Source organism: Chelonia mydas, chromosome 14, assembly GCF_015237465.2.
Source record: "Chelonia mydas isolate rCheMyd1 chromosome 14, rCheMyd1.pri.v2, whole genome shotgun sequence".
Lineage (NCBI taxonomy): Eukaryota > Metazoa > Chordata > Testudines > Cheloniidae > Chelonia > Chelonia mydas.
In genome coordinates this window covers 28,390,349-28,417,753 of record NC_051254.2, presented here as the reverse complement: position 1 = coordinate 28,417,753, position 27,405 = coordinate 28,390,349, and the positions used below count along the sequence as shown (strand labels likewise).

The 27,405-nt window shown below is 50.1% G+C and overlaps 2 protein-coding genes across 6 annotated transcripts in view; both read right to left on the bottom strand.

Moving 5' to 3' along the window:
* LOC102940697 (zinc finger protein 271) overlaps positions 1–8,671 on the bottom strand; it is a 342,407-nt gene extending 333,736 nt beyond the window's left edge. Inside the window, exons 1-2 of the mRNA XM_043528496.1 lie at positions 8,519–8,671; positions 6,122–8,196 (exon numbers count right to left, since the gene is read on the bottom strand). The gene's annotated coding sequence lies outside the window, so the exon portion shown is untranslated. The remainder of the gene's footprint in view (positions 1–6,121; positions 8,197–8,518) is intronic.
* LOC114019174 (zinc finger protein 883) overlaps positions 1–27,405 on the bottom strand; it is a 41,315-nt gene that overhangs the window by 6,276 nt on the left and 7,634 nt on the right. For 2 of the 5 annotated variants that reach the window (XM_037913267.2, XM_037913265.2), the window contains 2 exons: positions 22,042–22,140; positions 17,050–21,687 (listed from right to left, as the gene is read on the bottom strand). In XM_037913267.2, coding sequence (XP_037769195.1) covers positions 20,045–21,687; positions 22,042–22,105 — 1,707 coding nt within the window. In that variant the 5' untranslated portion in view covers positions 22,106–22,140 and the 3' untranslated portion in view covers positions 17,050–20,044. Of the gene's footprint in view, positions 1–17,049; positions 21,688–22,041; positions 22,141–27,405 lie in introns of those variants that run through there. The other 3 variants (XM_037913269.2, XM_037913266.2, XR_006285879.1) reach the window with 2 other exon arrangements.

Genomic DNA, 27,405 nt, shown 5'->3' with positions numbered 1-27,405 from the left:
AGCGGAAGAACCTGTCCCAAACTCACAAGAGATTTGATTTTGAGCAATGTGTGCTGGGCAACGTGGGGAGACATTACTGGGAGGCAGATATGGGGGCAGGGGAAAACTGGACTGTGGGGGTGGCTAGGGAGTCTGTGGAGAAGAAAGGAGTGATCAGCTTTAAACCCCAGGAGGGGTTCTGGGCCTTGCAGCAGTGAGGGAGTCAGCTCTGGGCTCCCATCTCCCGAAAGAGACTCCTATCCCTGCGTGTGAGCCCCAGGAAGGTTGGGGTGTCTCTGGACTATGATGTGGTGTGGGTGGTGTTTTACAATTCTGAGAATGAGGAGCTGATCTGCCATTCCCAACCAGTCCCTTTCAAGGGGAAGAAAATATTCCCTTTCTACTGGGTATAGGCCAAGCTCACACTGGGCCCCAGTGATGTGGAGAGTGAGAGCAAGAGACACACTAAAGCAATAAGAAAAGGAGTACTTGTGGCACCTTAGAGACTAACCAATTTATCTGAGCATAAGCTTTCGTGAGCTACAGCTCACTTCATCGGATGCATACTGTGGAAAGTACACAAGATCTTTTTATACACACAAAGCATGAAAAAATGGGTGTTTACCACTACAAAAGGTTTTCTCTCCACCCACCCCACTCTCCTGCTGGTAATAGCTTATCTAAAGTGATCACTCTCCTTACAATGTGTATGATAATCAAGGTGGGCCATTTGCAGCACAAATCCAGGGTTTAACAAGAACGTCTGGGGGGGCGGGCGGGGGGGGGGGTAGGAAAAAACAAGGGGAAATAGGCTTGAATAGAGACTGGGAGTGGCTAAGTCATTATGCAAGGTAACCTAAGTTAATTGTATCCAATTTGCAAATGAATTCCAATTCAACAGTCTCTCGCTGGAGTCTGGTTTTGAAGTTTTTTTGTTGTAATATCGCAACTTTCATGTCTGTAATCGCGTGACCAGAGAGATTGAAGTGTTCTCCGACTGGTTTATGTATGTTATAATTCTTGACATCTGATTTGTGTCCATTTATTCTTTTACGTAGAGACTGTCCAGTTTGACCAATGTACATGGCAGAGGGGCATTGCTGGCACATGATGGCATATATCACATTGGTGGATGTGCAGGTGAACGAGCCTCTGATAGCGTGGCTGATGTTATTAGGCCCTGTGATGGTGTCCCCTGAATAGATATGTGGGCACAGTTGGCAACGGGCTTTGTTGCAAGGATAGGTTCCTGGGTTAGTGGTTCTGTTGTGTGGTATGTGGTTGCTGGTGAGTATTTGCTTCAGGTTGGGGGGCTGCCTGTAGGCAAGGACTGGCCTGTCTCCCAAGATTTGTGAGAGTGTTGGGTCATCCTTCAGGATAGGTTGTAGATCCTTAATAATGCGTCGGAGGGGTTTTAGTTGGGGGCTGAAGGTGACGGCTAGTGGCGTTCTGTTATTTTCTTTGTTAGGCCTGTCCTGTAGTAGGTGACTTCTGGGAACTCTTCTGGCTCTATCAATCTGTTTCTTCACTTCCGCAGGTGGGTATTATAGCAGCTCTCCAACACCACTTTCTACAAGCCATTACCCTCTGATCCCACTGAGAGTTACCAAAAGAAACAACAGCATTTGCTCAAGAAACTCCCTGAAAAAGCACAAGATCAAATCCGCACAGACACACCCCTGGAACCCCAACCTGGGATATTCTGTCTACTACCCAAGATCCATAAACCTGGAAATCCTGGGCGCCCCATCATCTCAGGCATTGGCACCCTGACAGCAGGATTGTCTGGCTATGTAGACTCCCTCCTCAGGCCCTATGCTACCAGCACTCCCAGGTACCTTCGAGACACCACAGACTCCCTGAGGAAACTACAATCCATCGGTGATCTTCCTGATAACACCATCCTGGCCACTATGGATGCAGAAGCCCTCTACACCAACATTCCACACAAAGATGGACTACAAGCCGTCAAGAACACTATCCCCAATAATGTCACGGCTAACCTGGTGGCTGAACTTTGTGACTTTGTCCTTACCCATAACTATTTTACATTTGGGGACAATGTATACCTTCAAATCAGAGGCACTGCTATGGGTACCCGCATGGCCCCACAGTATGCCAACATTTTTATGCCTGACTTAGAACAACGCTTCCTCAGCTCTTGTCCCTTAATGCCCCTACTCTACTTGCGCTATATTGATACCTTCATCATCTGGACCAATGGAAAAGAAGCCCTTGAGGAATTCCACCATGATTTCAACAATTTCCATCCCACCATCAACCTCAGCCTGGTCCAGTCCACACAAGAGATCCACTTCCTGGACACTACAGTGCTAATAAACGATGGTCACATAAACACCACCCTATACCGGAAACCTACTGACCGCTATTCCTACCTACATGCCTCCAGCTTTCACCCTGACCACACCACACAATCCATTGTCTACAGCCAACCTCTGCGATACAACCGCATTTGCTCCAACCCCTCAGACAGAGACAAACACCTACAAGAGCTCTATCAAGCATTCTTACAACTACAATACCCACCTGCGGAAGTGAAGAAACAGATTGATAGAGCCAGAAGAGTTCCCAGAAGTCACCTACTACAGGACAGGCCTAACAAAGAAAATAACAGAACGCCACTAGCCGTCACCTTCAGCCCCCAACTAAAACCCCTCCGACGCATTATTAAGGATCTACAACCTATCCTGAAGGATGACCCAACACTCTCACAAATCATGGGAGACAGGCCAGTCCTTGCCTACAGACAGCCCCCCAACCTGAAGCAAATACTCACCAGCAACCACATACCACACAACAGAACCACTAACCCAGGAACCTATCCTTGCAACAAAGCCCGTTGCCAACTGTGCTCACATATCTATTCAGGGGACACCATCACAGGGCCTAATAACATCAGCCACACTATCAGAGGCTCGTTCACCTGCACATCCACCAATGTGATATATGCCACCATGTGCCAGCAATGCCCCTCTGCCATGTACATTGGTCAAACTGGACAGTCTCTACGTAAAAGAATAAATGGACACAAATCAGATGTCAAGAATTATAACATACATAAACCAGTCGGAGAACACTTCAATCTCTCTGGTCATGCAATTGCAGACATGAAAGTTGCGATATTACAACAAAAAAACTTCAAAACCAGACTCCAGCAAGAGACTGTTGAATTGGAATTCATTTGCAAATTGGATACAATTAACTTAGGCTTGAATAGAGATTGGGAGTGGCTAAGTCATTATGCAAGGTAACCTATTTCCCCTTGTTTTTTCCTACCCCCCCCTCCGCCCCCCAGACGTTCTTGTTAAACCCTGGATTTGTGCTGCAAATGGCCCACCTTGATTATCATACACATTGTAAGGAGAGTGATCACTTTAGATAAGCTATTACCAGCAGGAGAGTGGGGTGGGTGGAGAGAAAACCTTTTGTAGTGGTAAACACCCATTTTTTCATGCTTTGTGTGTATAAAAAGATCTTGTGTACTTTCCACAGTATGCATCCGATGAAGTGAGCTGTAGCTCACGAAAGCTTATGCTCAGATAAATTGGTTAGTCTCTAAGGTGCCACAAGTCCTCCTCTTCTTTTTGCGAATACAGACTAACACGGCTGTTACTCTAAAGCAATAAGGCCTTTCAAAAAACAGAAGAGAATGTGCCTGATGCCAGAATAAAATGCTTATTTAAATAACTGACAATATTATAATAAACTGGGATTTTTCTTAGCCTGCCTTCTAATTACTTAACCTTCAAGAGGACTTCCTCCCCCTCCCTCCCTGCAATGTCTGGGTGTGAGATCATTTCAGTGGGCACCGTCTGCCTTATATACTTCTGCAAAATAGCCCAGAAATGCAGGGCCTCCCCTGGCTGCCTGCAGGGGAGCTCTGCTAATCCTCCTCTCAGTGCAGTGATTGGGGAACTGGCATTGCAGACAGTTCAACAGGCACCTCTGCTCAGCCTGCAGCTGCAATCAGAAATGTTAGCAAAGGAATCTCAGCCAGTAGATAGGGAATAGGATGGAGAATGTTACAGAGAACATTATAAGGCCCTTGTATAAATGAGTGGGACAGCCTCAGCCAGACACCATGTGCAGTGCCTGTCACCCCACCTCAGACAGAAACTATTAGCTGGGTCTTCCCTAGGAGAAAAGGTGGGTTTTGAAGGTGGGTCTGAGCCAACGTGTTAAAAGCCTAGCGTAGGGAGAAGGATTTACACTGTAAGAGGTGGTAGCTGGATGGGGTTATCCCTGGATAGCTCCCTGGGATCTGATTTGGTTTCTGTGTTACAGGAACTTTGCTACAAACTACTAATGATGTAGCTAATAACACACCCTGCCCCTGCCTGAAGCTGATGGTGTGACCCAGGCACCTTAGGCCAAGGGGCAATGTAAGTGGGCCAGGAACATCCTCTCTGCCTTGACTTCCTTTTGCTGAAAAGCAGTCAGTGCCCAGCATGGCTTCTTGGCTGATAAAATACAAATGCTGAGCATTGTATTAACCCCTGTCATTTTAGATAATCATTTCCTATCTCAGAAATAAAGAACTGCTTTCTTCGTGGTGGTTTGATTGCCATTTGTGGCCCAGCCCTGTGAGAAACAGGGGCAGAATAAGAAGCAGTGGTCTCAAGTTGCAGTGGGGAAGGTCTAGGTTGGATATTAGGAAACACTATTTCACTAGGAGGGTGGTGAAGCACTGGAATGCGTTACCTAGGGAGACAGTGGAATCTCCATCCTTAGAGATTTTTAAGGCCCAGCTTGACAAAGCCCTGGCTGGGATGATTTAGTTGGTGTTGGTCCTACTTTGAGCAGGGGATTGGACTAGATGACCTCCTGAGGCCTCTTCCAACCCTAATCTTCTATGATTCATACAGGAGTCAGCTGACATTTCTGGTGATGGGGTGAGTTGGAACCTCAGAGAGGAATGTCTTGGCAACTTCCTCAAGGCAGCACAACCAGCTTCACCAGCCTGTCCAGCTGAGTTGGGGCAGAAGCAGGAGAAGTGAATTAAAAGGTTTACAAAGCAATTCCCTCTCCCAACAGGCTGGCAGAGAGGCCTCAGGCCCAGCAGCTGGGGCTGGAGCAATGAGGAGAGGCTGATAGGGGACTTCTCCTCTGCCAAGGGTTCTGCTGGACCAGGCGGTGTCAGAGTCACTGATCAACTCAGGGTCACCTGTGACTGTCTATCCTCTGAGTCCAGAAAGGAACGGGCACGTACCCAGGAGGAGCTGAACACCTCATTATGATGGATTGGGAGTCAAATTGCCTCCCCCCAAAAATTGGTCTCTCTCCTACACAAATATACACATTGGGACTCAGTGGACCTGAGATTTAGGGCTTCACATCCATGACCCCAATCGGGATATCCGGGTGTTCCTGCACAGGCACCCGCACCCCCACGGACCTGTTGGGTCAGTCATTACACCTTTGAAGCAGCCAGATCATGTGAAAAGCCACACAGAACCAGCCCCATTCTGAGCAGGGAGACAGCCCTGGTACGGCTGGCATTGCCGGGAGGTTTGAAAATCAAATTGAGTTTTTCAAAAGGGGATGGAAAAGACAGCAGAAAAGAGATTCCTGGTAACAGTCTGTGAATCAAATGCTAGAAAAGAGCAGATCAAAGGAGCAGCTTTAGGGGATCCCCCCTGACACTGTCCCCAGGACAACACATTCCCCCAGCAGCGCAGGGACAAGGCACAGACAGGAACTGGCTTTTCCAATCTCTGCTCATCACCTTGTCCCAGGAAAGTCAATCTGCCCCGGGGTGCTGCAGGGAATGGGTCTGGGCATGGCTGGGAACCTACCTCCCCACTTATTGCTCCTGCTGCCCCTTCCAGTCTCTCCCCATGTCTCCCTCCTGCCCCCTCTCCTCTACCCTCAGATTGGGAGACTCAGTCCCTGGCCCGGTGCTGGGATGTTCGCTCTCCTGGAGCTGGCTCAGCTCCTGCAGGCGCTCAGGGGAGCAGAGTCAGGGGGAGGGGGGAGAGGAGTCAAGGAGGGCACCAGCTCTGGGACTTGCAGACTCCCACCCCAGAACAGAGCTGGGGCGAGGAGGGGCCGTTTGTGCAGCATCACTTTCCTGCCGAGCTCCAGCCCTTTCCCTCAGGTTTCTCCCCTCACCTGGAGTCTGCGGCTCAGGAGCTGGTGTCAGCAGAGCCCGGGTCTGCCCCATGGGCTGGTTCCAGCCCCCGGAGAGAGTCCCCCGGGCTCAGCAGAGAGGGGCGATAGGGAAGGGCTCTCCCTGCACAAACCCCACTGGGGAGCAGAGCTGCTCAGCCCGGGCTCCAACATGGTGATTGGGTACATTGGGATGGGTCATGGGTACTGAAGCACCATCTGACCCAGGAAGCTCAACTCTGCCCAGACTGAGCAGAGGTAATGCAAAAGCAGTCTCCTCTCCCTAAGCAATAGCCAGAGCCCTCTGATAGGGCAATCAAGCCCCCTCTCTGTACTCACCTGGGGAAAGGCAACACATGACTGATCCGACCAAAACACAGAGAAGCTTCCAAACCAAGTAAGACAGAGACAGGGTCCCAAAGAAACGTGCCCACTGTGGCCATCCATGGCTCCAGGCCACTCCCTGGAGCCAGCTGCCCATCAGCCCTGAGATTGTTTTAATGTGGGGACCCTCTGAGAAAACATTCAGTCCCTCAGGTCTCATCTCCCCTGCTCCATCCAAGGTGGGGAGAGGCCCCTGTTAATCCGGGCGCACCCTCTGGGCTCTCTTGCTAACCATGGGCTGAGCTGATACCCAAACTCTCACCCAGCAGACAGTTACTGAGTAGCAGCTGGGGCTGGAAGCTGGGCAGAACAAAGCACAGCGGGGACCTTGGCCCAGGGGTTGAGTCTGGCTGGATTGTGGCGGCTAGGTGAGCCAATACTTCCAGGGTGCACTGTCATTACAGGGGTTGGGGTGGTGAAATCAAGTCTCAAGTCCTTTCGACCTTCCCCACAGTATTTTCTCCTGGTCTCCTAACGCCACTTGCTCCCAGCCTAACCTGTGGATCCTCCCAGCAGCTGCAGCAGCACAGTTGACAGATCTGTGTTGCAAGCATTGCTCTATACCCAGCTGACATCAGATCTCTACACCGCTCCGGCTTACCCCCACTAACACCTCACCCCAAAAGAAACATCCCGGAAAGGAACCTCGACACAGCAAGGCCAGCAAAAGGAGAGCAGATGTGGCATTTGTAGGGCCAGCCAGTGGTAGTGGAGGGGGAGAGGAGCTAGGGACAAGCGTCCAGAGACAGGCGGACAGATACGCCAAAGCTGAATTCCCCCGACATATGAAAAGATCAGCAAATGTGTTTTTCACTCCCCCCTCTGTTCATCGGGGCCTTATAGGCCATGTACGTTTGCTGATGTGCAATCAGGTGGCAGCTCCGGCTGAAGCTCCTCCCACACCCCAGACACTGATAGGGTTTCTCTCCCGTGTGAACTCTCTTATGCCTAATCAGGTCTGAGTTCACAGCGAAGCCCTTCCCACAGTCGAGGCACTGGTAGGGTCTCTCCCCTGTGTGGGTTCTGTGGTGCCTGTAGATGTCTGATCTCTCTCGGAAGCTCTTCCTGCACTCAGGACATTGAAAGGGCTTCTCCCCTGTGTGGGTTCTCTGGTGCCTCAGGAAATTCGAGCTGCGGCTGAAGCTCTGCCCGCACTCGGAGCAATTGTAGGGTTTCTCTCCCGTGTGGATTCTCTGGTGCCTCTTGATGTCAGCGGTACCAATGAACCTTTTCCCACAATCAGGGCAGATAAAGGGTTTCTCCCCCATGTGGTTCCTCCTGTGCCGGAGCAGGTTGGAGTTGTGGCTGAAGCTTTGCCCACATTCAAGGCAACTGTAGGGTCTCTCTCCCGTGTGCGTTCTCTGGTGTACAATAAGGTCCGAGCTCTGCCCAAAGCATCTCCCACACTCAGTGCATGTGTATTTACTCTCTCTCATGTGGATTTTCGGTTGGATTATAATTTCTTTCAGGTCCTGAAAACCATCCCCAGGATCCTGACCCAGTGCCTCCACTAGGTGGCTTCTCTCCTCTATTTTTGGTCTACACTGACTGTGGGAAACATCCTCTTCAGATCTTGCCAATTCCGACCCAAGTGGTTCCAGTTGCTCAGGACCTTCCTGCTGAGGGTTTCCACCCTCAGTCTCACTCACCGTCCGATGGCCTGCTGGGACAGAGAGAGAATCCAGACAGGAGTCACTCCCTGTGCTGTGGGAAAGGGAATAGGAAAGGGGAAAACAATCCAAAATAATTGTTAGGGCAATCGAAAAAATCAGGCTCTGAATCTTCCCCCCATCTTCTCCACAACCCTTCTCCAGAGAAGAGGATCCATTCTGCTTCCACCTCCCACCTGAACAGTCAGAAGCAAGGCAGGTACCACTAGAGGGCAGCCAGACTTGGTGCCTCATGCCGTGAGCGTTTAGCTACTGCTGGGAATGATCCAGACCCCGGTGAGCTCACAGGGCCCTTGTGGGAATCCCAATTTTTTATTTGTCTTAACATTTCTGTGTCAGAATAACTGATTCCTCACCTGTGCAAGTGCCCCTGGAGATCTCACTTTCCTCAGTGCCCTGCAGATCTGGGAACCACGGTTCTTCCCCTTGCTCCAGCTGGGAGATCACAGCAGGTTTGGGAACTGCAAATCCTGCTATTGGGAAAGGAGACCAGGGGAGACCAGGGATTGTTGTTGATACAGAGAATATTTGTTACAAAGAACTTTCCCTGATTTGAACCAAGCCTTTTTCTGTGCTGAGGGACATAGGATCTGGATGGATGGATGGAATCTAGGTCACAAAGACATTTTAGGGGAATCAGACACCTGCTGGGGGATGTGCTGTTCCCCTTGTAGGATGTTGTGACAGAATGTACACCTGTGTTCACACCCTACACACTGTTGTAATATTTTTGTACAAAATACGCCTTGTGAGGTATCATTTGAAAACTCATAATTTGCTGATCAGCACTGTCCTGGTAAAATGTGTGTGGCAACATTGTACGTAAGTTATAAGATTCCCCTGCATGGTGTTCTTAACACATGTTCCAAACCCCACAGCCCTGCCCAAACAGAAGTTGGCAAACCAGTCTGTCCTAAACAAAGCAATGTGTGCTGTACTTAATTTTCATTGAAGCAGTAAACAGAGTCATCAAGCAGGGAACAAAGAAAACTCAAACAGGTAAGTAAAAAGCAGCAGGGAATATCCTTCCACATAGCCTTTTTGTCTCCTGGTGCCAAGCCGGAAATGTTTTTCAAAAGGGGGACTGAAACAATAAAAAGGAAGGACAATCACCGCAAGACCCATTCTCTCTCCCTATCACATTCTCTGCACCTAAAGAGACAAAGGAAGCATTTGTTGGACTCTAGAAGAAGGGTCTTGACCTACAGGGTTTGGTCACTAAGACTGCTGAAAACATGTGGAGAGAAACTTTGCTTGAATCTGATATAATTTGTTAAGTTAGATATTAGTAAATGTCCTATCTTTATTTTCCTTGTAACCATTTCTGACTTTTATACCTCATTACTGTCACTCACTTAAAAGCTCTCTCTTTGTAGTTAATAAACTTGTATTGTTGTTTTACCTAATCCAGTGTGTTTACATTGAGGTGTCTGGGAAATTCCATTTGGGGTGACAAGTCGTGTGTGTATTACTCTTTTTAAAGGAATAATGGACATAATATAACTTGTATTGTCCAGGAGAGGGCTGGACAGTATAGGACACACCTTTCTGGGGTAAAATCTAAAACTGGGGGTATGTTGGGGTCACCCTACAGTACAACCCAGGCTGGTGAGAGCCAGAGTGTAACCCAAGTGTGGCTGGCAGGCTGCAGTTTCTCTCTCTCTCTCACTCACACACACAGGCTTGCATACTTGAGCAAGGCATTAAAAGGCAACCAGGTGGCAGAATGGAGTGACACAGCTGCTCATTAGTCCAGCTTCTACCCTGACATATCACAGACACTGATACATTTCAAGGCAGAAAAGGAGGCTTCATGATTATCTAATCTGATCTCTTGCACAACAGAGGCCAGAGAATCTAACCCAGTGATGGCCATGCACTAGGGGACTTGCTGACTTCAACACATCAGCATGACCAATCCCCTTGCCTCTTACTCAATCTCCAGAGATCAGCGCTCTCTCCAAACGAGAGATTTTATGCATTTTAGTGATTGTGAATCACAGACAGAATACAATCCCTTCTTGCCTCTTGAAAACTTGAGGGTAGGTTATCATCTTCATTGTTTCTCAGAATTTCCTGTCCCACAGGAGGTGTGGAAGGGCCAGTCCTTCTCACGTGGTCTCAGGGAACTAGAGGGTCTGAACCTCCTGAGATTTAAGGCAGACTCTTCACTAGGGAATGTTGGAAGAAACAAACCCTCCCATCAGTTCAGCTGAACCAGTAGCAGCTGTAGTGTTGACAAGGTTCTGCCGGTTTCATTGCTTTTCATCTCCAAACTTGTGAAACTAGCTGGAAAAGAATCAAAGAAAAATCCAGAACAGAAGCAAAACCTGGACACTTTAGAGGCCCTACAATTTCTAATACCTGAGGGGACAGGAATCCTTATCCAGTGAGGTCACGGTCTCATAGTTCTCCTGCATGATGTCCCTGTAGAGGGCTCTCTGACCCAGGTCCAGCAGAGCACATTCTTCCTCAGTGAAATACACAGCCACCTCCACAAAGGTCATCAATTCCACTGCAGCCATGTCACTTCCTCATCCCCAGGGAGGATGGAACGATCTGGAGTGTAACGTGGATGTTGTTCTGCAGCCTGTCAGAGCAACAAGGGAAAAGAGGATGATTTCAGAAGAGGCGTTAAGTCTATTTCACAACGTGATCCCCCCGGATCTCTCCCTGCAGACAGAACATCTCATCACTGCGATGCTGGGAAAGTGTTTGGACACTTTAGTTACAGCATAGACCTGGTGCCTCCCACCAGGACACAAACAGTCACAATTTCTGAGGGACCCCTAGAAAAGAGCTGACTCAAAGGAGACTCTTTCAGGGATTCTAATGTTTCTGATGTTGACATTTCAGTCATCACCAGTAGCCTCCGAGTCAGCACCACTGACATGCACAGGGCAGGTTGCAGCTCAGAGCCTTTGTCTCAGGCACTCTGCAAACTCAGAGCAATGCATCTGCATCAGTCACACTCAGGTCACATTTTACAGATTTTCTTTGCCACTAGGACACCTAACGACCTGTGTTGTTGGGGGAGAGGGATTATGAAAGCTGAGACACCTCTCCATGTTCCATCCCCAGCTAATGCTTTGCAAACACACACCCGGGGGGATGTGCCCCACATTTCTGAAAATACGGCTCCAGTGAAAACTTTTCTGCTCTCTAGTCTTCCAGTTGTTTCCCAAGAGACTCTGAATTCCTCACAAAGTAAATGTTTCATTTCAAAAGCCAGTTATATTTGCTAAGTGACAGCTTCCTGGTCTGTTCCATAAAATCCAAGGCCTGGAGAGCCAGGACATGTAATGTCAAAGAGATCATAAGTCCTACATCAGCACCGAAAGACTAGATTGCAGATGAGCACTGCCAGGGCACACCCTCGCCCGTGCAGACCCTAATCAGCAAATCTCTCCGCTTCTGTTTGATGTAAAGGGGGATGCAACGTTACATCACATGTGAGAGGAGAGCTGATCATTGTGCAGGCTGTAACTGTCAGCCCCACTTGGGCTGGGGACCCCAGACAACAGTTTTCACTCCCAAACCAGAAGTTCCTGCATTTCAAACTGGGGACTGGGCAGGCAGGGGAATAGAGGTGGGATTTTATATCACTGTTTTGATGATAAGGGAGAATAGGGGTAAAATCCGAGGGGATGTTGGCTCATTCTTTGATAAATAACTAGAAAGTGCTAATTCCTCTCCCCTCATGGCAATGGGGAAGGGACCAGTAATTGGCTTTTATCTCAATATTTAATAACTGAAGAGAAAAGGGGAAAGATCTGTGGGGTTTTACATCTACATCTGATAACTGGAAAAACTGAGTCCTTATCTCCTACTAATTGTGTTGGACAGTGCATTTATCGTACAGCAAACACCATGTGGTACTTTATCTTTGCAACTGAATGGTTACTTAAAAGGCCAGGAAGTATAAAACTTAAAAGGAAGAGAGGGATGAGTTTTTGTGAGGTGAGCTTGTGATTACCATGTGGAGACAATCATGGAGCGGTGGTGCTGTGGATGGGCTCTCTGAGGAACAGGTGTAAGTTGGAGATTTCTGCTTGAAGGTTGTGTGCTGATGTCTTAAAAACAAGGAAGGCACTGAGAAGTTATCCCTGGTGCTGGTGGAGATAAGCACAGACCAACGAAATTTTCTTTGCTACAATGTCATTTCTGATTTTTTAAAATTATATGACGTTTGTGTTGGAGGTGGATCAGTGACTAAAGATTTTAAGCCAGAAGGACCATTACGGTCATCTAGCCTCCCTTCCTGTATAAGGCAAGCCAGAGAATTTCAGAGTGCCAAGCTTCTGTTTGAGCTAAAGCATAGCTTTCAAAAACAGAGATATCAGTGATACGCAGCACTGTACATCCATAGTTCTCAAAGTGCTCAAAGTGTGGTATCATTATGCCCATTCTACACATGGGGAAACTGAGGCAAACAGCAGCAAAGGGACTCCACGGGGTTAGGGCACCACTCTCTCAAATTTAGTCCAGCTGCCGTCTCCCCCACTGGGGGGCTGCAAACATACCCAACCCCAACGGACAGGAGCCACAGGAACAGCCGCTGTGGGGTGAGTGCAGGACAGGCTTACTCTGTAAATCCCCTGCACGCACGCATGCAGGCACACACATGCACGCACACACCCACCCACCAGGCACCGGACCCGTCCCACTTTAGCCATGTTGGGAAGTAAGGGAGCTGCTGAGGCTGGGCCTCCAATTTCAGACACCCTGTGCCAGATTTTCAGATGTGTTGAGCACCCACTACTCAAACGGAGTGAATGGGGTCTCAGCAGCTCTGGAACCGGACTCAATTTTGGCTCCTAAGAGCTGAGACACCCAAAATCTTTAAAAAACCTGGCGGACTTGCGAATGTCTATGCACGCCGGGATTGTCAGAGGTCCTAGGCTTCGGCCACTCCCATTGGCTCCTGAGGGAACGCCGGGTGCCCCCAGCTCTGAAAACCAGCTTTCCAGTCAGCTGCCTCCACCATCATCACTGGGTTTGCCATTGAAAGAACACTGCGGTGAGAGGGGCTCCATTCCCCTCAGTACAGACGCGCCACAATCAGCTCAGCAAGGAGCCTGTGCCTGGACTTACCCCAAGAAGAGACCCAAATCCCTAGGCCGTTTTGTGTCTGTGAGATGTGTCTGGAAGGGTCCAAGAATTGTCCTTTAACACTGTGCTCTTCTTAACTCCAGTCTCCTCAGGAGCCCCGGGCCCTGTCCTGTTGCTCTGCTGAAGGACTGACTCCTGCATGGGGCTTTAGTGCATTTTACATTGTGATTCGCCACAGCTGTCTTTGCTGCAGAGAGACCCTGAAGAGTCTGGGATATCAGAAAAACGCTGGGTCGCTTTATCACAGGGAAAACCCAACAGGACTAGCAAAGTGTCTGAACCAAACTCTGGAAAAGAGCAGGATCAAAGGAGCTGCTTTGGGGGCTCCCCCTGACACTGTCCCCAGGGCAGCGCAGCCCCCCAGCAGCGCGGGGACCAGGCAGAGGCAGGAACTGGCTTTTCCTCTCCCTGCTCCTCCCCTTGTCCCAGGAAAGTCAATCGGCCTGGAGTGCTGCAGGGAATGGGGCGGGTCTGGGAGCCGGGAACCTCCCTCCCCACTGATTGCTCCTGCTGCCCCTGTCTCCCTCCTCTCCCCTCGGGCTGGGAGACTCGGTCCCTGGCCCGGCCCGGGGCGGTCGCTCTCCCGTCGCTGGCTGGGCTCCTGCAGGCGCTCAGGGGGGCAGAGCCGGGGGGGGGGGTCGGCAGCAGCAGCTCCGGGACTCGCAGACCCCCGCCCCCCCCCGGGAGCAGAGCTGGGGCGAGGAGGGGCCGTTGGTGCAGAGTCACTTTCCTGCCCGGCCCCAGCCCTTTCCCCAGATCTCTCCCCCCTCACCTGCAGGCTCCGGCTCAGGGGCTGGTGTCGGCAGAGCCCGGGGCTGCCCAGGAGCTGGTTCCAGCCCCCGCAGAAAGCCCCCATCCAGGGTGCAGTGGCAGCAGCAACGCTGATGACAACCTGACCCAGGAAGCTCAACACCACACATGCTGAACAGCGAGACCGACAGAGCAGCCTCCTCTCTCGGATCACTAAACGGAGCCCTCTGGTGGCCACAGCTGATGAACCCCCATAGAAACATGACACTGGGATCCAGCCAGTTCCTTCATAACGGAGAGAAAACTCCAGAGTGAATAAACCAGAGACAGAGCCGCAGAGAAACGTGCCCTGTAGGACCCCAGCCTCTTTTGCTGCAGAATATGGGAGAAGTGTCAGGAAGAGAAAGGATGGTCTCCTGGTTATGGAAGTTGACTGGAGAACTGGATTTTTTACTTGCCTCTGCCATAGTCCTGTGCAATGCTGGGCAAGTCACTTAAACCAAGCATGTCACAGCTGGCCATGAGGTGTGTGCCTCACTTTCTGGGTGCCCAACACGAGACACGTGGGGCCAGATTTGCAGGGGGTGCTGAGCATTTACAACCACAATTGACCTACTGGAACTCTGCTCTGAATATGGAAAGTGCTAAGTGCTCTGGAACACTAGGCCCTGAGTCCTCTGCTCTATCTCGGCGTTTACCTTTCCGCCACGCACCCTTCCCCGCCAGAGAACTGGCAAAATTTAGAGGGCGGGGTGATAGAGCGGATCCGGAAATGGACGAGGCTACTCCGATGTCTCGCCCTCCGAGGGAGAGCACTGGTGCTTAACCAACTAGTCCTGTCCACGCTCTGGTACCGGCTCAACAACCTGGCCCCGGCCCCGGGTTTCCTGACCCACCTCCGGAGATTGATTCTAAAGTTCTTTTGGTCAGGAATGCACTGGGCCCCTGTTGGAGTTCTTCATTTACCCCTGAAGGAAGGAGGGCAGGGCCTGAAGTGTCTGTACACTCAGGTCCGCGTTTTCCGCCTCCAGGCCCTGCAGAGGCTCCTTTACAGTGCAGGTAGTTCGACGTGGAGCATATTGGCACACGCCTTCCTGTGCCGCTTCCAAGGGCTCCGATACAACCGACAGCTCTTTTATCTTTGTCCGAGAGGTTTTCCGCAAGACCTCTCCGGGCTGCCGGTCTTCTACCAGGACCTCCTCCGGACCTGGAAATTGTTTCTAACGACCAGGTCCGTGGCGGCCACCATGGGAGCAGATCTCCTCATGGAGCCCCTGCTACACAACCCCCAACTCCGTGTGCAGGTGGCGGAGTCCCGCTCGGTGTGCCAGAGGTTGGTCCTGGCGGAAGTCACGAGGGTCGGAGACCTCCTGGACTACGACCGGAGAGACTGGCTGGATCCCCTGACGCTCGCTCGGCGCATGGGGCTCTCCAGCCCCCGTACTCCCCGGCGCGTACTTCAGGAGGTGAGGGCCGCTTATGTCAACCGAGCCTTGGTTGGGGCGCACCCCGCCCATCCTCTACCCCAGGCCCGCCGGACCTTTCCATTGGGCCCCTACCCTGCCGATCCCGACAAACCCCTCACCCTTTCACTGCTAGCCGGCTGCATGAACTGCAGCCGGTCAGTTTTCAACTTGCATCTCGGAAATATTTGTATACACTCACGCTTCACACCCTTCAGGGACCTCCTGCCACCTTTGGAGGGTGAGCAACCTCGGTGGGCCAGCCTGTACTCCACCTTGGTCCCGAGGCCCGTCGGGGACATCAGTTGGCGGCTCCTTCACGGAGCTGTGAGCACGGGCGTGTTTTTGACACGGTTTACTTCCATCCCAGATACTTGCCCTTTTTGTAATGTGAGGGAAACCCTGGCGCATGTCTATTTAGAGTGTGCCAGAGTGCAGCCCCTTTTTCGGCTCCTCACAAATATTCTATTGCGCTTCTGGCTTCATTTTTCTCCCCACCTCTTTATCTATACACTCCCCACCCGTGGCCCCACAAAATCGCGGGATCTCCTGGTTAACCTCCTCCTAGCCTTGGCTAAAACAGCCATTTATAAAACCAGAGAGAAGAGGTTGGCCCATGAAACGTCCTGCGATTGTAGGGCCTTTTTCCGATCCTCAGTACATTCACGTATCCGGGCGGAGTTTCTCTGGGCGGCGTCCACCGACTCCCTTGACACCTTCGAAGAGCGGTGGGCGCTGTCCGGGGTTCTCTGCTCGGTGACCCCGTCCGGTTCCCTCCGTCTGACCCTTTGATTGAGGGGAAGAGCGAGAGACACCGGCCCCAGCTGTTGCTGCTGTGGATACCATCGTCACTGTCATCTAGGAGGGGTCCTATAATACGTGGGTGTCTACCCCCCCACCCCCAAACCACCCACCCCGCAGCCGTGCCCATCTTGCCGGGCACTCTCGGGGGGGATAATCGGTGACACTGGGCGCGGCACTAGGTAACTCGAGGGGGTGGAAGACCACGAGTGTCGAGGAAGCCCCCCCGCTCTAGGCCACCAGGTAACTCAGGAGGGTGGAAGACCACGAGTGTCGAGGAAGCCCCCCCGCTTTGGGCCCAGGCTAGCCTGAACACTTCTCCCTCCTGAAAGCTGCTGTGTTATACCTTCTGTTTGCGTTGTTTTGTTGCATACTTTGAGTTGGTTCTTTGGTAATTCTTGTAATTGTCACAATAACATTTTTTTTCTGTTTCAAAAAAACACTAGGCCCTGAGTGTCTCCAGCTGGGCACCCACAACCAGAGGACACTTCTGACCATTCTGGCCTTAATCACTCTGTACCTCAGTTTCCAGTCTGCAATCTGGAGATTATGATGCCATGTCCCCTGCCACAGGTGCTGTGAAGATAAATGTATTAATGTTTGTGAAGCACTCAGATATGTCATGGGAAACACCCAGGAGGAAATTAATAATTTTGTATTCAGTACAGGGTTTGGATTTGAATGATAATAAGTCCATGATAATTAACGAATTGATTGTAAATCAATAATATAATATTATAATGAGAATAATCATTCATTCATTGGTGATCCCTGAATATTTTAATTATAATAACATATAATTATTCCCCATTAATCTCTGTGGGGTAGCACATAAGCCCATAAAGGTGCTGTAGCATCTTGATTGCCAGTGAACAGTCAGGTTTTTTCATTCACATAGGGGAAGGAACTGATCATAGTCATGCATAGTTGGGTAATGGGGTCTGTCACAATGAGCACCCCTCATTTGCATGCCAGCCAATATATAAGAGGGCAGCAGGAGTGGCAGGGACTGAAGTGAGCTGAGCCATTCCAGAATGGAGCCATGGCAGGTGCCCAGGCAGGAAGAAGATAGCTCAGGCTCATTGGAGAAAATGGCCCCTACGCAGAAGGATGCACCCAAAGCCCAAGTGGAGGATGCTCCAGCCTCAGGAAGGGCAGCAGGAGACAATAGAGCCAGCAAGGAGCAGCCTGTTGAAGAAATGCTCCCACTCCAGAATCCTGCACCAGCTGCACCAGGCCAAGGTGCACATGTCAGGCAAGGCCAGAAAACTGACGAAATCCTTTGTGAGTGACCTCTACATCTGGGTGTCCACAGAGGCCGAGCAGCTGAGGCTGAAAAGCCAACTCCCCGCCATTGGGTCATCGCAGATCCAAGCCGCTCTGGAGCTGGTGATGCTGGAGCAGCTGGCCAAGCACTCCGCTGTTCCCATCTGCAGGCATTCCTCCTAGAGGCATGTCTTCCCCTTCTCCCTGTGTGCCATCCTGGCTGGGAAAAGAGTGAGAACAAGAGGGGAGAAGGGAGAGAGGAGCAAATCCCCGCCTGAGAGAGATCTTGTCACCTGTCCGCCTGGCTGAAGAGCTGACCTTGCCCTGAAACCTGCATAGCTGCTCCTTGCCCAGGGGACAACTTTGCACACAACAATTCCTCAGATAAGAGTGAGTTTAGAGGCTGAATTAAAGAAGAGAGACATTTCATTTGGGAAAACAAGATCCTGTATGGGAGAGAATTTTCCTCATTTAGAAGAAGAAACTAGTGTGATCCACTGAATCAGCCAGAAACTTTTGTGTGACATGAACAACAGGGGAAGGAGCAGAGAGATTTGAACTGGGTAGATTGTATGCACAGTGCCATATCCTAATTCAAAGTATTTAACACCATGCAGTAGCAATACATCAGGCCATAAAGCAACAATATTTTGCTGTTGCATGTTTCATTTATCTCTGGGGTGAATTGTGCTTTGGGATTTCATTTAAAATGCTTGGGAATCAGAGTTGTGGGTTTCTGCTACCTTTTGTACTATCTTTTCCTTGTAAAATAAAAAAACCAATCACTCAGCAGCATGAGGGCTGAAACCTCCTAAAGGGCTTTTACCACAGAGACCTCTGACTGGCCTAATCAGGGAGTGTTAGGCTTTTAAAGCTCCAGCTCTAGAAGCTGTTTCATAGAATATCAGGGTTGGAAGGGACCTCATCTAGTCCAACCCCCTGCTCAAAGCAGGACTAACCCTCAATTTTTGCCCCAGATCCCTAAATGGCCCCCTCAAGGATTGAGCTCACAACTCTGGGTTTAGCAGGCCAATGCTCAACCACTGAGCTATCCCTCCCCCACATTAAATCCCTACAGATGAATTAAGCTAGTTTAGAATTAGCTGACAAAAATGGAGGCTGTGGAGTGTCTGCAGATGGTCCTGAAGGGGGTGAGGGTGGGAAGCTGAATGGGGCTAAGCCAGAATGACACCAACACCTGCCAAGCTACAGATCTGACCTTGCCCCTAAGATGCTGCAAAAGGCTGCACTGAACCTGTTCAATCACAGGCTTGTTTACCCAGCTCAGTTGCATCACGCACACCCACCCACCCACCCCCTTTCCTTGATAAGTCCCTAAGGAGCTGTGACAGCATTTCAGCCATCGTACAATTATTTTATTTTGATTTATAAAGTTTCCCTTGAGAGCTTTCTCAAACCACATATGCCTGCAGTTTAAAATCAAAAAGTACAAAACAGAAGGATACCCATCAACTACAAAAAGGCTCCTGCTACTGGATTAACTCAAGTACCTTTCCAACCATTTCCCCCTTCAAGTTTAATGGATTTTTCCTCTTTACACTGCAAGATACTTTTGTCTTCTTTAACGGTGTAAAATAATACTTGGGAGTCCAATCCTTCCAACAAGCTCTAGAAAATATTCAAGAGGTCCCCAGGAGAAAGTCTTTTTTCTATTTATCTATTTTCTCCATACACATCCCTCTATCTGTCGGCTTAAACATTTCCATATTGACCATAATCGTTGTATGTAAGAAAGCAGCATCAAACATCCAGCTGCATGAGGTATTTGTGTGCTCCCTCTGGCACGTCCAGATTCTGCAGAATCTAATCTTTGATTTGTTAGGGGAAGGGAACATTCCAAACGCGAGGTAAGTCTGGTTCAGTGGTGTCTGCAGAAAGCCCCGCCCCCTTTCCTCTTGCGGTGGGGTTTAAGCTAAATCCCTATGGCACTGTACATGCCAGCCCAACTGTGTCATTGTTCGTTCTTGTAGCAGAGGGGATGGGGGGAAAGGGAGTGATGGCTGCGTGAACTGCTGCAGCGGAGGACATGCTGAGGGAAGACAGGAGGAGAAATACAGAGACAGGGGAGGGACACCTGGAAAGAAGGGTGGGGAAGACACCCAAAGGGTGGGAAAAAGCAGCAGATTTTACCAGGAAGTGATGGCGCAAGTGACTAATGGTGGTCATTAAAAGTATCAGGATTGCCTTTCAGAGATGCTGAGACTCCAATTGAGGGGAATGCAGCATCCTAACCCTGCCCATTCTCCCCCTGCCCCTCCTGAGGTCCCTTCCAACCCTGATATTCTATGATTCCTTATCCCCCAGTCTCCAGACACTCAATACCCCTAGCAGCCAGCTGCCCCCTCTGCTTCCCATCACCTCCAATCCTGCCCTCTGGGTGCCTTGGGAAATCCCAGCCATAATGCCCTCCCCTAGTACTGCTCCTGAGGCTGGTGGCCTGGGGAAGCGGTTAAGGGGATGGGGGATCTTTCAGTCCAGGGAGATGGAGACATTCTCCCTCCCTGCACTGTCCTGGCAGGGGGCAGAGGAGCTTGGTGGCTTGGCAGCCAGGTCAGCAGCACTTAAAAGGGGCTGGCTGAGGTCTCCCCTGCCCTGCCTGGGGTTTGCCAGACCAGGCGTAAGCTGAGGGTCACTGATCAGTTTGGGGCTGGTTATGGCTGCCTCCTCACCCCACAGCTGGGCAGCCGGGTACTCTCGAGCCCAGTTCCACGCCCGCCCGCTGGAATCGATGAATGTATGGTTCATTTCTGCCATCCAGTCGGGAGGCTCGGAGAGCATCTCTGCCTCATGGACCCTCTCATGCCTTGTGAGGCTGGAGAGCTGAGTGAAGCTTTTACTGCACGTGGAGCATTTAAATGGTTTCAGGTCCGTGTGGGTGATCTGGTGCCTAGCCAGGATGGAGTGCTTGACAAAGCTCTTCCCACACTGGGTGCATTTATGGGGCTTCTCAGCTGTATGATGTTTGAGGTGCGCCTGGAGATTTGATCTCTGAGTGAAGTGTTTACCACACTCTTCACATGTGTAGGGCTTCCCCCCTGCATGGCTAATCTGGTGGAGGAGCAGCTCTGAGCTCTGAAGAAAGCATTTCCCACAATCCGGGCAGACGCTGGGTTTCTCATCTGCGTGGATTCTCTGGTGCTCAGAAAGAGCTGAGCTCACCCCGAAACTTTTCCTGCAGTCGGAGCACTGGTAGCATTTCTGCCCTGTGTGGATTCTCTGATGTGTGGCAAGGCCTCTGCTGTCCCTGAACCTTCTCCAGCGGTCAGGGCATTTGTAGAGCTTCTCGTCTGATGGGAGTCTCTGATGTGCAAGAAGGGGGGAGCTTTCCAGCTCCTCCTCCTTTGCATGCACGCGCTGGTGTCTAGCTAAATGGGACCTCACGCTGAAGCTCTTCCTGCAGTCCGGGCACTCATAAGGCCTCTCTCCCGTGTGGGTCCGGTGGTGCCTCGTGAGGTCTGAGTTGTTACTGAAGCATTTCCCGCAGTCTGGGCATTTATAGGGTCTCTCTCCTGTGTGGATTCTCCGATGGTGAATAAAGTTTGAGCTCTCGCTGAAGCTTTTCCCACAGTCCAGGCACTTGTAGGGTCTCTCTCCCGTGTGCAGTCTCTGGTGGGTGATCAGGTGTGAGCTCACGCTGAAGCTCTTCCCACAGTTACTGCATTTGTAGGGCTTCTCTCCCGTGTGCAGCCTTTGGTGTCTAACAAGGGCTGATTTCTGGGTAAAACTTTTCTCACAGTCGGCGCATTTATTGGGCCTCTCTCCTGGGTGGATGGTCTGCTGAACACTAAGTTCTGAACTCTGTCTACAGCTCTTCCAAGACACAGTGTGTGTATCTCCATTTTCACCTCCTTTCCCTTCTCTCTGACAGGCCGAGAAGTCTTCTGGTTTCTCGAGTCCTTCTCCACAGCAAGTGGGTTTTCCCTCTCCCTTCCCTGGCTGGTTTTTCTGATGCTTCTCCAGCCTGCGCTGACTCTCACAGGCTTCTCCCTGCTCATGACTCTGGGAAACATCCCTTTCAGCTCTTCCCAATAACATCCCAGGCGGTTCCACTTGTTCGGGACCTTCCTGATGAGGGGTCTCCTCCTTTTTCTCACGCACTGTCCCGTCACCTGCTGGGACAGAAAGAGAATCCAGACAGGAGTCATTCCCTGTGCTGGGGAGACAGAGAACCTCAGAAAGGGGAACAAGAAGTGGGGGAACAAACTCAAATAACAAATGGAGAGATTGGAACATCAGGAGATGAATCCCCTGGAGGAAATGGGGGAAAGGACAAGTTCCCACCCAAACACGCCAGCTGTCAGGCAGGGTGGATGGGAAGCTATGATGAGTGACATCTGCGATGAGGATACGACCCTTGTGGGGGACAGTCCTGGGGAAGGCAGAACTAGGGAAACACATGGGGTGTTGGTGGGAATCCCTCATTTTTACTTTACTCGCTGATGGCTACCAAGTTAGTTTAACCTCACCTGAAATCTCCCGTTCTTCACAGCCCTGGAGATCTGGGACCCATGGCTCTTCCCCTTGTTCCATCTGAGAGCTCACATTGGAGTTGTCAATGAGTAATCCTGCTCAGGAGAAAACACACAAACAACTGAGATCAGGGTTTATTCCATTTCCTTACAATAAAGTGTTACTTGGGGTTTTAACCCAGCCTTATTCCACGCTGAAGGGCATGGGATCCGAACGGATGGGAACCTGGTCACGGAGACCCTTTGTGAGAGACAGATGCCCTGTTGTTCCCCTTGTAGATTTTAAGGCCTGTGTCGCAGGGCAGAGGTATAACACCTTTGGATGCCCTGCTAAAGACCCAGCTTCCCCCTTCTTCCCTGAAGAGCGGCTGGGTACATGGGCCAAGACCCTTAGCCGGGAGCCCAGCTGCAGGCCCTAACGAGGGCAGGCTCAGTGTAATCTGCTGAGCCAAGTGGAACCAGCTGCGTTGCTGACTGGGAAGAAATATAAACCCAGGGAAGAGCTCAAGTGGGGAGGCTAGCCAGGCAGGAAGATAGGAGCTCTGTCTCTGCTGGCTGACACAAGCCTCAAAGGCCAGGGGACCCAGTGAGGGGTCAGAGCAGGGACCAGTGTTGGGGGAATTGGGACTTTTCATAAATATAAAGGGAAGGGTAAACACCTTTAAAATCCCTCCTGGCCAGAGGAAAAACCCTTTCACCTGTAAAGGGTTAAGAAGCTAGGATAACCTCGCTGGCACCTGACCAAAATGGCCAATGAGGAGACAAGATACTTTCAAAAGCTGGGGGGAGCGAGAAACAAAGCCTCTCTCTCACTCTGTGTGATGCTTTTTCCGGGAACAGAGCAGGAATGGAGTCTTAGAACTTAGTAAGTAACCTAGCTAGATATGCGTTAGATTCTGTTTAAATGGCTGAGAAAATAAGCTGTGCTGAATGGAACAGATATTCCTGTTTTTGTGTCTTTTTGTAACTTAAGCTTTTGCCTAGAGGGAGTCTCTATGTTTTGAATCTGATTACCCTGTGAGGTAGTTACCATCCTGATTTTACAGAGGTGATTCTTTTACTTTTTCTTCTATTAAAATTCTTCTTTTAAGAATCTGATTGCTTTTTTTCATTGTTCTTGAGATCCAAGGTTTGGGTCTGTGTTCACCTATGTAAATTGGTGAGGATTTTCATCAAGCCTTCCCCAGGAAAGGGGGTGTAGGGTTTGGGGAGGATTTTGGGGGGGAAAGATGTTTCCAAGCGGGCTCTTTCCCGGTTATATATCTGTTAGATGCTTGGTGGTGGCAGCAATAGAGTCCAAGAACAAAAGGTAAAATAGTTTGTACCTTGGGAAGTTTTAACCTAAGCTGGTAAAAATAACCTTAGGGGGTTTTCATGCAAGTCCCCACATCTGTACCCTAGAGTTCAGAGTGGGGAAGGAACCTTGATATGGTGGCAGAGTAGTGGGATTAACTTGAAATCGTTTTGAGATCAATTTGAGATTTTTTTTTGAACCAGAAGCACAGATTTTAAAAGGAAATTTTTTTTTTCCCTTTGGGCTACTGGAAAGCCGGTTTTAAGCTGAAAGCAGTTAGAGGTTGTTTTTTTCTCTGCTTGGGGGCAGAACAGAGACAAAAGGGGATTGTCTTTTGTGAGCTGGAGTTTTCTCTACCTAAAGGCAGGGTAGTTAACCTCCTGCAGGGAAATTCACACTTCTTCACAGACCTGGAGGAGTATTTTTTTCCTAAGAGCAACTAGAGGGGTTTTCTGCCTATTTACCTGGAGACAAAGGTGTTAGGTTTTTTTTTAAGGATTTTTCTGTAGGCTGACAATCACTATCAGAGAACATAGGTATCCGGACAGCACAGCAAAATTTTACAAGCCAAGTTTTTTTTTTGTTTGTTTTTCTTTCTAACTCTCGGGTGTAAAGTTAGTTTAAAAACAGAGAGGTTAGGATAACAGACTGCACTGTTCAACAGAAGCTGGAATTAGCCAGATTTGAGGCTGAGGAAAGACAAAAGGAACATGAAAGACGGGCAGAACTCAAGACAGATGGAAGAGAAGGAAAAAGAGGACGCATGCACTGGAGATGGAGAAGGCAAAGGCTCAGCAGAATATACCAACAAACCCTAGCAATCTTTCTCCAGGTACCACTTCCCATCCCAGAAAGTTCCCCACCTACAAGGCAGGCGATGATACCGAGGCCTTCTTAGAAAACTTCGAAAGGGCCTGCCTTGGGTACAGCATCCCTATAGACCAATACATGGTAGAACTGAGGCCGCAGCTCAGTGGACCCTTAGCTGAGGTGGCGGCTGAAATGCCTAAGGAACACATGAGCCAGTATGAACTGTTTAAAACCAAGGAGAGAGTCAGAATGGGGCAAACACCCGAGCATTCTCATCAGCGATTCAGAGCCCGAAGGTGGAAACCAGACGTGTCATTTACCTGACATGCCTACCACGTTGTGAAACATTGCAATGCCTGGATATCAGGAGCAAGTGTTAAATCTACAAAAGATTTTCCCTTCCTAATGCAAATGGAGCAGTTCTTAGAGGGTGTTCCTGAGGAAATAGAAAGGTACATCCTAGATGGGAAGCCCAAAACTGTAATCGAGGCGGGGGAGATTGGAGCCAAATGGGTGGAGGTGGCAGAGAAGAAAAAAACTGGTCGCAGTTGGAGCGGATACCAGAAGGGACAACCTCAGACCACACCCTACTACCGGGGGCAGCCCAAGGCCTCACCTACCCCCCAGGGAACCCTCCAGACACCTTATCGTCCTGCCACACTGTTCTCCAGCAACCCACCTCGCCCCAGTGACCCGTCAGCTGGATGATGTTTTAAATGTAATGAGCCAGGGCATGTAAAGGCCAACTGCCCCAAGAACTCCAACAGATTACAGTTCATTGCACCGGAATCACACCAGAGGTCCTCAGGCCCAGATACCTCCCAGATACCCTCGGAGCGGAGGGAAACTGTGAGTATGGGCGGGAAGAAGGTCACCGCATGGAGGGACACCGGAGCACAAGTATCATCTATCCATGCTTCCTTAGTGGACCCCAATTTAATCAACCCAGAGATCCAAGTGACCATTCAACCCTTCAAGTCAAACTCTTTCAATTTGCCTACAACCAAGTTGCCTGTCCAGTACAAGGGCTGGTTAGGAACATGGACTTTTGCAGTCTATGATGATTATCCCTTCCCCATGCTGTTGTGGGAAGACTTGGCCAATCATGTGAAGCGGGCCAAGAGGGTGGGAATGGTCACCCGCAGCCACGCTAAACAAGCCGTCACGCCTAGCTCTGTTCTAGAAACTTCTACCAGGACCTGGTCAGAGGTGATGGACCTGGACCCCAGGCCAATGTCTGCAACAGAAGTAGTGGATCCAGTCCCAGAGACCCAGACAGAGCCAGTCCCAGAACCGGAACCGGCGGAACAACTAGCACCAGACCCATCGCAAGCACTGAATCCAGTACTTGCAACCCCAACACCAGAGGGCCCCACCGAACCTGAACCGGCAGCAGCCGATAACCCTACACAAGAGGCTCAGCCGGAACCTGAACCCCAACATAGTGCATGAGCAGAGAGGGGTTCACAGACAACGGAAACAGCCCCATCCCCTACATAGCTTCCAGAGGGACCAAGCATAGGTCCACAATCCAATGAGGAACTGATGTCTCCAACATCAAGGGAACAGTTCCAGACCAAACAGGAAGTAGATGAAAGCCTCCAGAGAGCTTGGATGGCGGCCCGGAGCAACTCACCGCCTCTCAGCTCTTCTAATCGATCCAGGTTTGTTGTAGAAAGAGGACTTTTATACAAGGAAACTCTTTCTGGTGGACACCAGGAAGACTGGCATCCTCAGAGACAGTTGGTAGTTCCAACTAAGTACGGGTAAAGCTTGGCCCATGATCATCCTAGTGGCCATGCTGGGGTGAACAGGACCAAAGACCGTTTGGGGAGGTCATTCCACTGGGAGGGAATGGGCAAGGATGTTTCTACCTATGTCCGGTCTTGTGAGGTATGCCAAAGAGTGGGAAAACCCCAAGACCAGATCAAAGCCCCTCTCCAGCCACTCCCCATCACTGAAGTTCCATTTCAGCAAGTAGCTGTGGATATTCTGGGTCCTTTTCGAAAAAGACACCCAGAGGAAAGCAGTACATACTGACTTTCATGGATTTTGCCACCTGATGGCTGAAAGCAGTAGCTCTAAGCAACACCAGGGCTAAAAGTGTGTGCCAGGCACTAGCAGATGTTTTTGCCAGGGTAGGTTGGCCCTCCGACATCCTCCCAGATGCAGGAACTTATTTCCTGGCAGGAACTATGGAAAGCCTTTGGGAAGCTCATGGGGTGAATCACTTGGTTGCCACCCCTTACCATCATCAAACAAATGGCCTGGTGGAGAAATTTAATGGGACTTTGGGGGCCATGATACGTAAATTTGTAAATGAGTGCTCCAATGATTGGGACCTAGTGTTGCAGCAGTTGCTCTTTGCCTACAGAGCTGTACCACATCCTAGTTTAGGGTTTTCACCATTTGAACTTGTATATGGCCATAAGATTAAGGGGCCATTACCGTTGGTGAAGCAGCAATGGGAGGGATTTACACCTTCTCCAGGAACTAACATTCTGGACTTTGTAACCAACCTACAAAACACCCTCCGAACCTCTCTAGCCCTTGCTAAAGAAAACCTACAGGATGCTCAAAAAGAGCAAAAAGCCTGGTATGATAAACATGCCAGAGAGCGTTCCTTCAAAGCAGGGGATCAGGTCATGGACTTAAAGGAGCTCCAGGCCCATAAAATGGAAGCCTTGTGAGAAGGGCCATTCACGGTCCAGGAGCGCCTGGGAGCTGTTAATTATCTCATAGCATTCCCCACCTCAAACCGAAAGCTTAAGGTATACCATATTAATTCTCTAAAGCCCTTTTATTGCAGAGAATTAAAGGTTTGTCAGTTTACAGCCCAGGGAGGAGATGACGCTGAGTGGCCTGAAAGTGTCTACTACAAAGGGAGAAGTGCTCACGGCATGGAAGAGGTGAACCTCTCCATGACCCTTGGGTGTATGCAGCGACAGCAGATCATGGAGCTGTGCACTAGCTACACGCCGACATTCTCAGCCACCCCAGGACTGACTGAACGGGCATACCACTCCATTGACACAGGTAGTGCTCACCCAATTAAAATCCAACCTTAACGGGTGTCTCCTCAAGCTAAAACTGCTATAGACTGGGAGATCCAGGATATGTTACAGATGGGTGTAATCTGCCCCTCTGGCAGTGCATGGGCATCTCCAGTGGTTCTAGTTCCCAAACCAGATGGGGAGATACGTTTTTGCGTGGACTACCGTAACCTAAATGCTGTAACTTGCCCAGACAACTAGCCA